Here is a 16,408-nt window from a genome sequence, read left to right as displayed (position 1 = left end):
CATCTAACTTTTTCTTCATAGTGACAAAAACCACTGACTGTGGCCCCAATAACTTATAATAAATTAAATTAAACGATTCTACTTAAATTACCAGCTCTTCACCTGCTGGGGTCTGAACGCACAGCTTCACAAATTCCTCCTGGTTCGCATCTGCAGAGAAATCTGCCCTGGTTCATCGGGCAGATGGATCTGCCTGATTTAACTTTTTGTTTTTTACCCTGTGCGGTCCGGGCGTGCGAGGATTTTTTATTTTTTATTTATTTTTTGCGTGGTTTCACTTCCCCTTAACAGACACATGTTATGTCTGCCGCGCTTCTGAGCGCAACTCACTTCAGCTCCATTAGTTAAAGCCACTGGGTGAGTAAAGTTTAATTCTTTGCAGCGGCAGAGCCGCGTCCAAGATAAACTGCCGGCTCCTCTGTTTAGACTATAAATGGACTCAACATTGGATTCTCTTTAGTTTTCTCTGTTCTGTATGTAATGGAGGCTGAAATTAAACGCGCCATTTCTGCCAAAGCCTTTGAATGGGCTTCCTAACCAGACGCTCCAAAGCGTCCGGTCCATAACTCTTCAACACGCCGCCAGCTCCCGGTCAGAAAGACGCATTTAGTTCAGTGTCCATGAGATGATATTCAGAAAGGATTTTTTATTTATTGATTTTAGTTGCCTCTGCGATGAACTCTTTCCGTAAAGTCTATCATGTCCTCGCACGAGGGTGTTAATTATAACCTGTCAAATGACCGACGGGCTTTAAATTTTCATGTAGTTAAAAAAAAATAACGGGTCAAATACGGAAAATATTCCGCTAACGCGACCTCTGGGTCACATGTAACGAAGCAAAGCACATGGCGCTACACCACCCACCACTAGGAGGCGACACCCTGCTACAGAGCCAAGAAGGGCCGGTGGAAACTGGGTCACTCCGAAATAGAGCCGAGCCGAGCCGAACCGGGTTGTTGAAATAGAGCCGGTGGAAAAGGGGCAATAGAAAGTCATGAAGCGAATCAGAACAGCGGAGAGGACTTTACAGAATGTTGCCAGTGAAAGTCCATGAGTAGGAGGAACAAAACAAGACCAGCAGAGGGCGGTATTGTCACATAGAACAGAATGGAATGGGTCAAACACGTCACAGGGTCCGAGCTGCGTCACGTGTTCCCTCATGACGTAATTGTTGTAAGACTTAAAAAGTATTAATTACGCATTTATAGCGGGCTGCAATAGTGTCACTCATCAGTATTTAATTTAACTAGTGAATTATTTGTATCAATGTTTAATTAGTTTTCTTCTACAGATTTACTCTACCAGGTCACAAAGTTGTTTTTCATGTAAACTTACTTCATCAGTAGATGATGAATAATTTTGGCTCAAACTATTTTTTGGGGATGTTTTTGCTTCTGTTTTAGGTATTAAGAACTGGGGGCTGATTCAGGCCCTAAATACCAAATACCACACACCATAAACATAGGAACAAAGTGCTATTTTTATTTATTTTTTACACATGTTCTCATGGGGATGACATTTAGGAGCAGCTAAATTACATCCCGAAAGCTCAAGTAATCTTTGAACTCTGACCCCAAACTCCTAGAGGAGCTGAAGCAGAAACTGAATGGATGCAGAGAAAGGAGAGAAAGTTCAAACTATTTTTTTCATCGATCACAACGGGCAAGGATCATCTCCCCAACTCCAACATCTCTCTGCTCATCTTTCTAAACATACACCCAGATTTAAAGAGGAACAGCAAAAGCAAAGTAGGTGGATTAGCAGAGCTGCTAACGTCTGTAGAATATCGGCTCTACTGCCTGGATATTGGGCTGGTAGCATGAGACGACAGTCATGAGACGGACACAGAAACAGTCTTCAGTCAGAGGCTTCTTCAGTTCGCTGGTATACTGACCACTACTGGAGATCTCTCCTGCCCACAGTGTCACCATCCATAACTACTCTTTGTAGAACCTTGCATGAGTTATGATGATATTTAATTCCTCTAAGTAACATCCTTTCATGCCAGTCCTCTGCAGCTTTAACAGCAGCAACAGTTCCAACACATTGAAGCTTTTTTTCTTGTGCATATTAAACAGGAAACATGCCGCTAGAAAAAAAAAGACAGCAATATTCGCCGCCAATCTTTAATAATTTAGGTGAGTTATGAGATAAATTTTTGTTCTGAAATATGAAACAATCACAGCTGCGACTTATCACATGGATGTGTTTTCTCCATTTAGAGGAAGAACTGCGCGCCACATAACAGCCCGAGACCTTCCCTCGCAAATGACTTTGGACTTTGTTGCTGCTTCGCCCAGCTGGACTTTCACCCCCGAAGGAACAGAAGCAACTTTCCCTTTCATCCGTCAGAGCCGTGAGTGTTCAGAGCAGATGGAGAGATGATGGGTTGGACAGATGATCTGAAGAGTTTCTCAGCAGAGAACTGGAGGGCTTTGCCGCAGACCAGGTCATTTGGTTGGAAAGCAGGGAGTGGGAGCTGCTGGCCGACAGCAACGCCAGTCAGTTCACATCTATGGCAGCACATTGCTGGGTGTGGAGGAGAGCAGCCTGCGGGCCTAAATAAGGCTCTGGCTCTGTTATCTGGTAAACCGGGATGCAGCTCAACACCGCTGTCCTTATAAGGCTCGCCGGTTGTCCCGGTCGGCTCTCCGTGTTGCGTTCGCGTGCGAGTGTGGGTCGTGTTTCATTTATGGCCCGTCTCGGTGTGTCGGGACCAGGTAATTATAGCAGCAGCTTGAAAACATGACCACATCCCAGCAAAGCCGTACCAACAACCCTCCACCTGACCTAATGTCACACATAAAACATCAGCCTTCACAAGTATTCACTGGAGCACTGGCTCAGATAGTCTTGCTTTGGTTTTATGTGCACTCCTGAGCGTCAAGAGACTGATGACAACTCCTGAATGCTGCTCATCCATCATGACAAAAAGGCCGGTGTTCGGGCGCGGCTTTAAGGGAACTTATTAGGGAGCTCAAAATGAATTGCCAATTAAGATTTTGCTAATTGTTGTAAGCAAAGGGGCATTTTGCAAAGAAACCCAGTGGCACCACTGAGCTCTTATATTATATTTTACTTTGTTGAATAATGTATGATCATTAAGTTCTCCAACTCTGTCAGAAAGGATTTCTTTTAATTGAGTAACAAGGGATAAAGAGCCAGGCATAGGGAGAGGAGTTCATGCATTAAATACTCCGAAAACTGATTAAAGCTGCAGGATGTGACTTTTACACAAATATGTTTTTTATTTATTCCTTATTTATTAAAACTACCACCATGTCGTGATTTTAGGAGACAGACGGTTTATGAAAAAAAAATTGATCTCCTTGAGCTTCTGTTACTATGAAGAAACACACCGGTCCCAGTCAAAAACAACCAATCAGAGCCAGGAGGCGGGGCTTAGTGCTGTCAGTCACAATCTCATGTGATGCTACTCATCCCCACTCCACCTCCCCTGCAGCTAGCAGATCCTGTTAAGTAGTTAGCATGGCCACTGATAACGACAGATAAACAGCGAGTTGTTTCTCCGCCATTAGTACATTTAGCAGCAGGTATACGAGAATGACTGACAGCGCTAAGACTCTCCTCCTGGCTCTGATTGGTTGATTCTGGTTGATGCATTTCTCCAGACGGCAATAGCAGCTCAGGGAGGAGCTGGAGGAGAACAATGTTTTCATAGATTATCTGTCTCATAACATGCTGTCATGATGCAGTGACAGTTTTAACAAATATGTAGAGATTAGCTAACTAGCTAAACACCATTCTGCGTAGATGTGTTCTGCACCATTGTCATAGTGAAGGGTTGAGGTTATTCAGTGAACTCAGCAAACAAGACATATGTTTCAATTCTATATGTATGTCAAACTGTGATCAGTTGAAAGTTAGCTTTAGCTAAGAAAGGTTAGCTTTGACCAAATTAGAAACACATAGCACTAAGCCCAGACTGCACAGGTAGAAAGATCCAGACTGTAGAAGTCTACCTCAGTCTTATTCAACTGAACTGAGACAAACTGCACCATCCAAACAATGAAAGGAGACCAGGGTAACGACCCTGGGGGTTACCAGAGTATTGATGCTATCCCCACATACACAATGCATTAGTGGCATTACTGCAGACCTCTAAGGACCCATTACGTTAACAGAGAAGTCGCCGTTGTCAAACGGCATCATTGAGATGAACAGAGAACCTGTGGCTTGTGAATTAATTTCAGATAAATAGCAAACACCTCCGGCGCCGAGCTCCAGGGACAGAGCAGGACCCGTCACCCTCCCACCTGAAACCAACTCATATTTCATGATTAAAAACGGCTCTGCTTGTCGACTTTCTGACAAGGTGTTATGGCAAAGCACCGAAGTGTGTACACACTGCCGACATCCAGCATAAGTCATTCTTACTCCTGTCCTCCCTGGACTTCATTCCCTGCCACTGGGAAGGGAATGTAAGCTTCCAAAAAGATAAACATTGGAACGATGATGAACACGTGAATTGTCTCTTCATGGTAGCGACATCAAACCTTCCAAACCTGACTTTTGCTTGCAAACACTCATGTGTCACTGTTCTAAAAAGATCCTTTAAAAAAGCCTTCATCATTACAACAGTTTGACCCAAAAGAATCTCTTATTTCACAGATGAAACCATGACAACAGTCTGATCTTATGACTTAGGAATAATTTATTTCAGGGGTAAACTGGCCCCAATGTTCTTAATTTTGGGTGATTGTCCGATACTTACATGTGAAACCAATCTTATTTTTACAACTGTATCTGTTTTTAGCATTAGCATTAATTTGTAAGTGACATATTGAAAATTAGTTATATAATTCCTTTCCAACATATGCACATTTTTCTCAATGAAGAGAAAAATTATTTAATCTCATCTTTTTTATTTTTGCTTTTCTCACATTTCTGTTTTGCTTTTGCACAAATCCATCTGCACTTTTGCTCAAAAACTCAACCTTATTATTTCTTTGAAACTCACCTCCTGCTTTGAACTAATCTACTTTCATTGTAGCTGGAACGCAAAACAAGCCTAGTCTTAACGCCCAACTAATGCTCTAACCTTTAAATAATAAAAAGAATATGTAATATGAAGGTAAAAACATCCTCGCTTTGTAGGTTTTTCACTTTCTTTCTCAGACTCCTGGAACATAGCAGCGAGGTAAAGTAACCTAGCAACAGCCTGTCAGACTCAACAGGTTGCGCGCACGGGGAGGAGAGGACACAAACAATAAACAGAAGTGGAAATGACAGTGTCCTACAGTGCGCCTTGTGCGGCTGCAGCAGCTGATGACTGGAAGGAGAGAACAGCGGGGAACACAGCATAACAAGCACTCAACTTCAGGCCTCTAACTGGGCGGCTTTCACAGGATTAATTTAAGTCGTCTTGAATTGGGCCATGCAGAACATAATGACGACATAGTAATAAAAGCCCATGCAAATATAATAATGCTTAAAGAGTAAATGTTATCCTATTTTTAAAACTAGAAACGCTAAACATATTGGAGATTTGAAACCGATAAATCACAACCTGCCTTTCAAGTAATTTCCAAAGGAAGTTTTCTGATTGAAAAAGTTAAAGTCCAGCGATTCCCCCAGTGTATTATAAGCCTGGCGGGCCACCAGGCTTTACTGGTGTCCCCACCAGGCTAAGCGTTGCTTAATTATTTAAGTCTTTCAAAATGTTTGCATTTTTTAAGACTTTATAGTTGGTGTACAGGAATTAATCTTCCAATCTTTCAATAATGCCTCATTATCAAGTGATATTTTAAAATTTCCTGTCAATCTTAAACATTTTTTGAATCAAAAACACGATGAATGAATGACTGCCCTAGCACCCAACCATTGGGCTTAGCAGGTTTTCTGGGGGAAACCTTGAAGTCTCTTTAAAACTTCTTTTACAGCTACTTTCATATTTGGATGCTGACATACGTATTACGTATTTTTAAAAATGCTGTATATATATCAAATATGACCAAAAAAAATTTCACTTCATAATTTAGCACCTTGAAATTGGCTCGCCGTCTCTTTAAGAAACTCCTGCTCTTTCTGAACAGTCTTGATTTTTAAATGCCAGTTTTTGTCCCAAATAGTCAGTCTCCAATCCGGCTAATTGAAGGACGACAACACACTGTTTTTACACACTTTGATGATGTCAGTCCTTTAAGTCTCCATTTACGTTTCTCCTGACTTCCTCCTCCTTCCTGAACAAATCATTAAAACTATTCACCTCATAAAATCAGACTGAACGGCTAACATTGGTTTCTTTTGGCTCACAAAGTTGTCTGGATTCAGTGTGTGACAACATAGTTCAGAAACTTTCTACATATTTAGTTTCCCATTACTAAATCCTACTTTTAAAAAAGAATAAAAATTAAAAGTCTTCTCAAATCAATATCACTTTCACATAAACAGTTGAAATGATGAATTGTACAAATGATTTTATGTTTATCCTTTCAACACAACAATGGTTTTAAAGTAATACAATGTACCAGAGAGATTATTTGTTTTTGTTTAATTGCTTTCATTTCAACCATTTGTTCGACATAAAATAGGTCTTTTAATTAACCTAAGTAATGTTTGAGGTTTTTGTGTGAGATTTGGATCATCTTATTGATGTTTTTTTTTTAGATGGGCTTTTCATGGCTGGAAGGCTTAATTTTTTGAAATAGTAAATTGTGATGCGTTTATTTAAAAAAAAAAACATTACAAAGTCAATTTTGTAACTAAGAAAGTAAAAGAAGAAAAATGTTGCATGCACTTAGATTTTCAGAGCAGTCACATGACTCAAGTGACCAACAACCGGATGTTACTACCGGCAACAAAGACGAAGACGACAGGAAGTGGTAGGCGGATCATGGTGTGGACTGTTTCTTAATGACTTATCGACATGATTTTAACTGTATTTCTTATTTACCGTAATTGTAAAATTGTGTGTGTGCGTGCGCATGTGTGTGTGTGTGTGTGTGTTTGAGTATAGTTTTTTTTTTAATTGGCGGAACATCGACAAAGCTTTGCACACATTTGTAACGGAGACGCATGTAGTGAAAATTTCTCACTTAAAATTTTAAAATAGTCTCCGTTTGCAAATCATTCAAAGGTAAGGTAGGTAAGCCAATTTTATTTATGCGACACATTTTCAACAACAAGGCAGTTTACATGAATTAGGAAGAAATACAAGCAAAACAGCAAACAAAAAGAAAGGCAAAAAAGGTAAAAACTACATATTGGTCCCCCATATTCACTCAAAAGAAAAGCTGAAGATACTGATGGAAAGAACACAACGCCAGGATTACTTACATGATCGGATTAATTAATGTCTGCAGGAATAGTTTTCAGTTTCTCAGGGTGAGTCACTGAGCCTTTGTTTTTAGCACACCATTACGATGCCATCGGCACCCAGATCTAGGTCTGCGGCTGTACTGTGAGCTATAAATGAGCTAAGAGGTGAATAGTTTCATTTCAGATTGTAAACAACAGCTACAGTTTTCAGAGTTCGAGAAACCAAGGATGAGCAGATTTCAGAGGGCTTTGCTGGGCGTCGTAGATGCAAGACGAAGACGAAAAATCAGGCTGAGGACAGACAGAGCATGGACAGGCCCAGCGTGGGAGCCGACGTGGCCCGTTAAGTGGACAGGCAGCCCGGCAGGAGCCCAGTAATCCGTCTGATCCTGAAAGCCAACCAGCAGAGAGGCGGGAAAAGGGCGCGAGGCATTCATGTAGCGCAAAAAAAATAATTTAAAAAAGGCTTTTCATTAGGGCCGTGAGCTCATAGTCAAGTTCAAACATCATCTCTTTGATCAAGTCAATTTAATTTGAACAAATTCAACATTTAAATTAGATTGGGTTTAACAACAGTCTTTGAATCCGATAATGATGATGAGTTTTCACCGATGATTTGAAAGTGCGCCACATTCAAAGTTTCAAATGTCTCCAGGGGTTATTACTGTAGATTGAACAAATATACCCACATGCTTTTAAAAATAGTAAATAAAATCAACGGTACATCAAAGCAGCTAATTAGAGCCTGAAACTTGATGCATTAAGGAGCCTAAATGAGGCATTAGTCTTAGGGAATACCATTAACAGGTCCAATTAACACAAGCCTGCCAAACCGTAAGGGTTCCCTGTCTTACTTCTAGATCACCGGGCTCCACTAAGCTCAAAAACACGTGTCAGTGTTAATGATCAACTGAAAGACAATATACTCATTAGCAAGGCACTGCTGGAGTGACAGCACAAAACCCCTAAGAGCTGCCGGGACTGGAAGCTGTACTCATAAATAAAACATTTTCTCATCAGCAGGATGACTTCATCAGTAATCACAGACGGAGCTGATGTTGTTTAGTTTTGCCTCAGATTGGCCTGCAACTCTGAACATTGGAAGAAAGACCCAATGACAGTCAAATAGTCTTCCGCCCCGTGCCTGTCAAGAAATCAAGATCTGTGATCATCGCAAATTATTTTCTACCAGGGTTGTCACAATGCTAAAAATTCAAACTTGATACTAAGAAAAATACTTAATACCATGTGTTTTTTGAAGGCAATGGGGTTATTTGCAGTTAAAGTAAAAAATGATTAGCTGCAATTTGACACAATTTAGTAGGGCAAAACAAGTAATTAGGAGAAAATTTAACCTTCTCCAAAATAGATATACAATTCAAAAGTGTCACTTCCCTATTTGGTTCCAGTCATACCCGATGAACAGATGTGAACTTGTCTCCACTGGACATGCCAGATCACTGACCCATTTTGTCTCCTATGGAGTGCCCCAAGGATCAGTTCTGGTACTCCTTCTTTTTCATTTATATGTGGCACCTTTGTAAGCAGCTATGGGACCTAACTTCATTGATAGGTTGATGATACTCGGCTGTTGGGGTAGCAATGTATCTGAGACCTCATCATTCTCTTCTCTTACAGTTTACAGGAGATAAAGGCATGGAAGCAGCAAACATGTCTGCATTCCTCTGTCTAGTAATCACAGGTCTTGGTGTTATTTTTGATCCTCAGCTCAGTTTGAAGCCACATCATGCGCATATTTGTATGCATGATGTGGCTTGATGTGTAAGAAGTTGGCCTTACCTCTGATTGTGATGAATTATGGGGTTTTTAACCAAAGTACAGAAGCAGTGGTGAAGTCAGTGTGTTTGTTTATTGAGGTGTCAAAAACACCTCAAAAAACAGGTTCAAATAATATTAAATTAAAGCACTACATATTTGATTTATTGTTGAACAGGTAACAAAATGCAGTTTTTTTTAAATAATGTAAGTTTATTTTTTGCCTGTTTTGATCATTTTTTCCAAAAAGTTTGAACTACTTTGATTTAGAGAATTGAGAAAGACGTGAAAGCGTTTATTTAAACAAGTTTGTCTGATCACAACAAATCCTATCCTACAAGTTTGAAAAAATAGATTTTTTTTCTGAAAGAAGAGGAGTAAAAGCTGCCTGACTGAAATCTAATAACCACCTTAGGGATGCTTTAAAAAGAACTGTGGATCAGCAGAACACCTCCAGCAGAGAAAAAAAGCATCTCTTCATCCATCCATACTTCCATCTCTCCACAGATTAACAAAAAACTGGTTAGAAGCAATGCTGAGGAGGATTTAGTCCACACAACAACAAATATCTGCCAAATCCTGGGAAGAAAAATCAAAGGTTTGAATCTCACTGTTCACTTTTGGTGCTCTGACTTCCCCATGTGGGGTTTTGGGATTTTGATGAAGTAAATCTTTCAAACGGGAACAAGAACTCAGCGTCCGACAATCTGAGACGCCTCAAACGCTAATCCAAATTTATTCACCAGGAAATGTTTGCGTTTCCCTCAACTGTGTATGAGCTCTTTGTATAGCCACAGGAAGATGGCTATCCCTCACGACACGCTATTTTTCTTCTTCCAGGATATTTTCTTTTTATACTGAAACCCACAGTTTCAGCTCATTATAAAAAAATTATAACAGAAAAAAGAGAAACAGCATTTACATTTAGTTTAGTCTAAGAAAGCATTGTAGAAATGTAACAAGCCATGTGACATGGAAATGCTTTCCATTTTTCTCCATGACGCAAAGCTTTTATTTCCTATCCTACGTTTCAAAACTGAGCTGTGTATTGACTTTTTTTTTTTTTTTTGAGTCCCTACCTCATGCCTTCTGTGGATTTGTTCTGGTAGTTGCAGTAGAGCTGTGGCGTTCCCAGCATTGCCTCGGTGAACACCGCCAGGAAGCCGAGGGTCTCCACGAACAGCACCGAGTCCAGGAGGAGGTAGGTGATGTAGGCCGCCACCAGCGTGAAGGCCAGCACGCACTGAAGGTAGTCCACGAAGCGACTCCAGGACCAGAAGTAGGTCCAGTCAAAGTCTACGCACACACAGACAGTCAGAAAGTCAAGAGGGAGATCAAAAGAAAAAAAAAGATGAACTTGGTATTGATGGCGTGTTAAGCAAGGTTAAAACTCTTTGACCAATTAGGTATCATGGTTTTATTGCCTTATTAAAGCTCCAGTATTTAACTTTATTTAAAAACATTTTTTTTACATATCTGTTAAAATTATTTTGTCTTGAGAGTATAATCTGTGAAAAAAAACATATAAATAAAAATCAAACTCCTTTGCCTTCTCCCCGTGCTAACTGCAGAAATACCATTAGCACACTGAGCAGCAGACATAAGGTTGAAGAACAGCGCTAAGATGCTCATCTGGGCTCTGATTGGTTGTTTTTGACCAGGCATCTGCAATCTTTACCATTCAAAGAACCATATTTGCCCCCAATCCAGATAAATAAAACTCATTTAGACAAAAGACACATTTTTTTATGTTTTATATATGTCTACTATAGGAAAAGTGTTATTTTTAAAGAATCACCATTTTATTTCTATTTTAAGGTTTTAATATACAGGACAAACAAAAGATGTTAGCAAAACCAGATGGATATAATTCTTACATGGGATGTTGATATTGGCTAAAGAAAAGGACAGTTCTTTCAAAATGTCATTGGTACTTGTAGTGTCATTCTGTTGTGGAAATTCAATTAAATTATTCAAAGCAAAAACTGTAAAACTGCTAAATCTTGCATTTTTTTATACCTATAATTGAAAGTACTAGTTGTTTTTTTAACATCTTAGAACCAGCCAAAGTTATTAAGAGCCATTGTGGAAGGTCCTAATCTATCTATTGCATACTTTACTGTCACAACATGGCGACTTTTTATTTTTTTAATTAAGACAACTGCTATCTCAAATGTAGCCACTAGATGTCATACTAGAGAAGACATTATTCCGTCAATGTTGCAAAAATTTGAGATTAATTAATTGTAGATATCTGTGCTCCAAATATGTTGACAAGTGTACCTTGATTTTAAGGAAATATAGCAGTAAAGAATTGCAGTTGAACTAGTAGTCAGCCTCACTCAGAAGTATGGCGTTACCTGTCAGTGAGGTAGGTTAACACTGACACAGGAATAGTTGTAAAAGCAAGTCATTTAATCAGATGAATGCTCCGATTTCCCTGTTAGGTTGTTACCCAATATTCACAACCGAGATGAGAATTTTCATGCGACTCCCACAAACCTCTTTTTATACTCAGACCACCCTCACCCCACAAACAATATGTCACCGCCGTAAATCTTTGTTGTTCCCTTTAATGGTCTGTTAGGACTGCAATGTTTGTTTTACAATGGTTTTAAGGAAGATTAAATGTTGTAAAAACATTTGTGGGAGCGCATTGTCTCTTATCTGACTCATCGTTTCTTGTGTGTGTTGTCTTCACATGAAAGCGGATTTGGCTTACGCCGGAAAGCTGGAAAGGCTGGCTTTACATTACCGAGAGTCAATAAGGTTAACGCTAAAAATGAAGTGATGGCTGTAAGCAAAAGAGCACTGCTGCACCGAATGTATTTTAAAGAATTTGTTTAGGCCACAAACATAATAGAGAAAAAGCGCCTAGTAAAAGTTTAAATGAAGTTTATCTCATCCAGTAAAAGGAACCTCTGTAGAAAGTGTGCCATACAGACTCGCTGTACACATACATCTCCAGGGACATCCATCCAATAAAAACACAATGAAAACAGCAGAACAGCAGCTGCTGTTTGTCTTAGCATAGCTACTAAAATAAAACGCTTTGATGAAATAAACCTATCAATCAAAACCTAATAAAATCAAATAAACCCCACCCAACAAATATTTATAACACTTGAGGACATGAGGAGTGAAATCTTTTTTTCTTTCAAGAATTATTGCTGAGTGATTTTGACATTTAGGTGGCATTTCTAAATAAATACGCATGGCAGCCGTGCATGTGCAGAAGCTAAAGAGGCCTTCCAAAAACTGAGCCAATCCTATTGTCCCTCTATGAAAGACGGGCTAAACAAATCCCACAAATTTAATCGAATGAATCTCAAGGAGCCAGTCAAACCAGGTCACATCCTTCTGTCAAGCTGCCACATGCTATTCACAAAGCAAAATCTTACAAGCAAATGAAATATGCAACATAAGGCAAACACGGAGAACAACAGGCAGTTGAACGAGGGGCAACTGGGGACAGTAACTGTTCGAAACGCTGTCAAAAATCCTCTGTGGGCTGTGTAATGTATGCTAACCGCTGTTTATCCTGCAGGTACAGATGCTTGACGTGGTCGTGGAGCCATGTCTGCGGCAGAGCCAGAGAACGGGTAAGCCAGCTTATCATTATGCTGGTGCAGCCTGATAACAGTCCAGCACAGTGGGGGGCCATCATCGAGTTGTGTTTAGAGCCAATCTGGGCGCTAAGGCATTCTGAAAAATCCTACTGACAAAAGATAATACATCATCTAGGACCTTCAAGTCAGATCATACTGTGGCAGCTAATTGACATGTGTACTTTATAGCTGCAGTGGTGAAAAAACCCCATTGAGATGTTTATATTGTTTTGCTTTGCTAGCCTCTTGGCAAGTAAGCTAGCAGCAGTTGTGGAAGAATTGAGTAATACTGTAAAAAAACAGCTTATACATCACCAACAAACTAGCCATAAAACTAGCATGATGTATTAAAAATAAAATGGTGAGTTAAAGCTAGGAACTCTGCTAAAAAGTAGCAGAGGTATTCCATGCAATATTCAGCCACAAAATTGAAATGTGTAGTATTATATTTACTTAGCCAGAAAGTGACAAAACACTGATTTCAATTGGCTTTGCTAACTTTTAACTAACTTAACAAATTGGCAATGTTAGCAAGTTAGCTAGGTACAACAGGAGGTGTTTCAAAACAGTTTTTTTCCCAAAAAGACAGATTGTGTTTTTCGCAACCAGACACACAAGACAAGATACGAACAATTTAGAGAAGCTGCTAACTGCTAACAGTGCTAAGATAGCTAAATTAGCAGCTAAAACCTGAACTGGATTCTTCTACAAACCCAGAACACATCTTTAAAAACAGCATGAGATTTATGAAACTTTAATTACATTTGTGAAAACACAAAAGGGGAGAATTTTAATACTGTTTTGGCACTAGGAGAATCTAAGAACTAGACACCAGAGACGCCAATGGACTAGAATATTTTATACTGAATACAGATTTCTGTAAAACACGGTTTGTAATTTGTAAAACCTTGTCCCATCTTGTTAAAATGAACTCAGTATTGTGTATCATCACCTAAGCAGAACACATCGGAGAAGTTTTCCAATTACATTCACCAGAGTTTTTTTGGGAAATCATTCGCTCAACTTTTTAATTATATTTCTAGCTCCTCTTTATGTGAGAACTAATTGCAGACCACACAAGTTTAAGGGCTTTCCTTTGTACTCCCCCACGTATAAATAATAAAAAGAACATAGCTGCTGTATAGCATGTTTTTCCTTCATGCTGCAACTTTATCTGACAATTCTGAAAAACAGTAGTGGAAAAAAAAGAAGAAATTGGAAATCATTGGGCTACATGGCAACATATCAGTTTTGGGAACTGGGCACAAGCTAAACTAAAAAGCTTTTTGACTAAAACAGTGTGTCAATATTTCACACTGAGTCCTAAGTGATGTTTATCACAGTGGTTCATCTCGTTGTAAAACCCTCTCTTGCTGTGCACCAGGGTGTCCAGATTGACACTCCTCTTCTTTCGTCCTCGCGCTGCACGGTAACGGTATCTATGGCTGCCGTTACCGTACCGAAGACAACGGAGCAGAACAGTGAACCGCCTCCCTGCGGTTGGTCAGCTTCAGGGGTTTAAAGTCCCACGCGGCTGTGAGAGTTGTGTCAGATAGGTCCAAGTTCGGGATTTCAGTTACTTGTTTCTGAGTGGTTCTCAGAAAGCCTCTGGTGGGTTTAAATAATGGCTTCCTGTCACTCAAGAGGAAACGGGAGAGCCAGAAGGTTATTATGAGAGACTGTTGGAACAGCTCAAATAAGTGCAACTCCGATGTATTATAATCCCCAGCTCTGAGGCAGAGTTAGATCAGCACCAGCCCTTTAATGAGAGAATAACTGCACCTATAGGGTGAGGTGACCTATTCTCAGCTGCTAAGGCTAAGGCTGGTGTGACTGTAGCAGAACCATGTGGGGGAAAAATGAGCCGAGACATGTTTTTCCCAGACTAAAGGTAATGAAAGTCTCCCCATGTCCTGCGCTGTTGTGATGTCATTAGGTTGATGCTTTTCATGGTGAATCTATGTAAAAATCTAAGAGCTGCGTCTTTACATCTTTATTCGATAGGATTCGGTGAAGGTTTATGTCATACTTGTGAGGACACAATCAGGAAAGGTTCAATGGCAGACCAAACAGAAATATAAATGGCAGTGCAGGTGAACATGCTCTGCAAGAGCACCGTCCGAGGTCAACACGCCGGCGCGATGACGTCGCGTTTGGCATGTGCCCTCTTGCGCCCGGTTCAACGCGTCAACTATAAAACCAGCTTAAAGGCGCGGCTGCATCGCAACAAATAATATTTAACTGAAAATCGACTGTGGCTACAATCCAGCAGCAAACCACACTTTGAGGGTTGAAAAGCGCCATTTAAATGTGATTTCATTTCATGGCTGAAAAAATGAGATCCCAGAGACAAGCAGCCCCAAAATAAGATTTGTTCGTGTAGGGCGGCCAGAGTCAGACCCACGACCCGATTTTAGATGAGTAGAATATTTTATTTAATTTCCTCTTGGGATAAGTACAGAATTTTTTAACTTAAGTTTAATTTGAAGTTTGGATTTTTATTAACGATAATGGAAATAAACATCCAAAGTACGAGTCTGTGTAGCATATAATGAATCTAAATATGAGTTTCACCATTTGAGGTGACTTAATGAAATATAGTTTCTCTTCAGACGGATTTGTAGTGATCCAACCCACAAAAACAATGTAATATCAATCGCCGCAATCTAAAACCCCCCCCCAATAAAAAAGAGGTTTAGAAATATTTGAGTGGCAGCTCAGTGGGACAGTATGGGCAAACAATGCAGAGCCACTGTAGTTTCCACAGTGCAGCCTTACCTTATGGTTTGCTTGCTGACACTAATTCATTTTTTATACAGCTGGAGATCCTGAAAAAAAAATCCAATCACTTTTTGCCTTAAGGTCCTAACTTTTCACCACTCAAACAATTGGAGAGTTTGCCTGTGACAATTTTATAACTTTTTTTTCCCAAAGAGATATTTCATCTCATCTATTCCCCCCCAAATCCCTTTACCTGCACGTGACTGATCACCAACGCTGCCGTTTCCGACACCGCTGAACAATCAGATCTTTTAATCTCCTTATAAAGGATTGCGGCAAGGGGTTTTCCACATAAATCCAACCGAACCGAGCCGTTGTTGGACCATTTCTTCTAGTCCGACGCCGCAGGAGAATTACGATTCGTTTGATTAAAAACCGAAATACCGCTGGCTCTCTTGAGGAAGTCGTTCAGTCAGTCGTATCTCTTACAAAGGCTTTTTGTTTGTTTTTTCGGAGCCGTCTAAAGAAGTCAAATTGTTAGTGATTGTGTTTTTCTCTCAAAGTACAAATGTCCAGCTGTTTGATGGAGCGGCCCGGTGTGACAATGACACTGTTATGAGAACAAACAAGTGAGGTTTGGAGATCAAAGATGGCTACATCATCAACAAGACTGCGGGAAACCAGAGCTGGATCGTTTAGAAGACATACGAGCGCAGACCTTTCTTTTGAACTTTATGCCATCAATTCGTGGTCTCTAAAGCTTGATTTCTCTGTGTGAGAGTACATCAATGGACAGGCGCAACGCTGTACTCCAAGTACACGATGTCCAGCAGGTCTACCGATGCTCGGCAGAGAGAGCTAATCGATGGCTGAAACCACCGGCCAGGCAACCCTACGCCTGATGTGAAGGCAGACTAAGCAAGCAGGACCCCGCCAGGGCCCTGAAGGCAGTGAATTACAGCAGAATGAAAAAACTGACCTGTCATTTCTGATTTACATTAAACAAAAAAATAAAATTATAT

At 40.1% G+C, this 16,408-nt stretch overlaps 1 protein-coding gene and 1 long non-coding RNA gene across 3 annotated transcripts in view; one reads left to right on the top strand and one right to left on the bottom strand.

Annotated features, from left to right (window-relative positions):
• slc66a2 (solute carrier family 66 member 2) overlaps window positions 1–16,408 on the bottom strand; it is a 34,571-nt gene that overhangs the window by 9,929 nt on the left and 8,234 nt on the right. For both annotated transcript variants that reach the window (XM_015029480.1, XM_015029481.1), the window contains one exon: window positions 10,137–10,353. In XM_015029480.1, coding sequence (XP_014884966.1) covers window positions 10,137–10,353 — 217 coding nt within the window. The remainder of the gene's footprint in view (window positions 1–10,136; window positions 10,354–16,408) is intronic.
• The window catches only part of LOC106945655 (uncharacterized), a 16,851-nt gene continuing 8,311 nt past the window's right edge, over window positions 7,869–16,408 (top strand). The window contains exons 1-2 of the long non-coding RNA XR_001424611.1: window positions 7,869–7,882; window positions 9,130–9,131. This is a non-coding gene — a long non-coding RNA (uncharacterized LOC106945655). The remainder of the gene's footprint in view (window positions 7,883–9,129; window positions 9,132–16,408) is intronic.

This window comes from Poecilia latipinna, unplaced genomic scaffold (genome assembly GCF_001443285.1).
Source record: "Poecilia latipinna isolate Pla-1442-1.1 unplaced genomic scaffold, P_latipinna-1.0 Scaffold154, whole genome shotgun sequence".
NCBI lineage: Eukaryota > Metazoa > Chordata > Actinopteri > Cyprinodontiformes > Poeciliidae > Poecilia > Poecilia latipinna.
The sequence above is the reverse complement of the archived record's forward strand: the minus strand, read 5'-3'. Positions and strand labels throughout refer to the sequence as shown.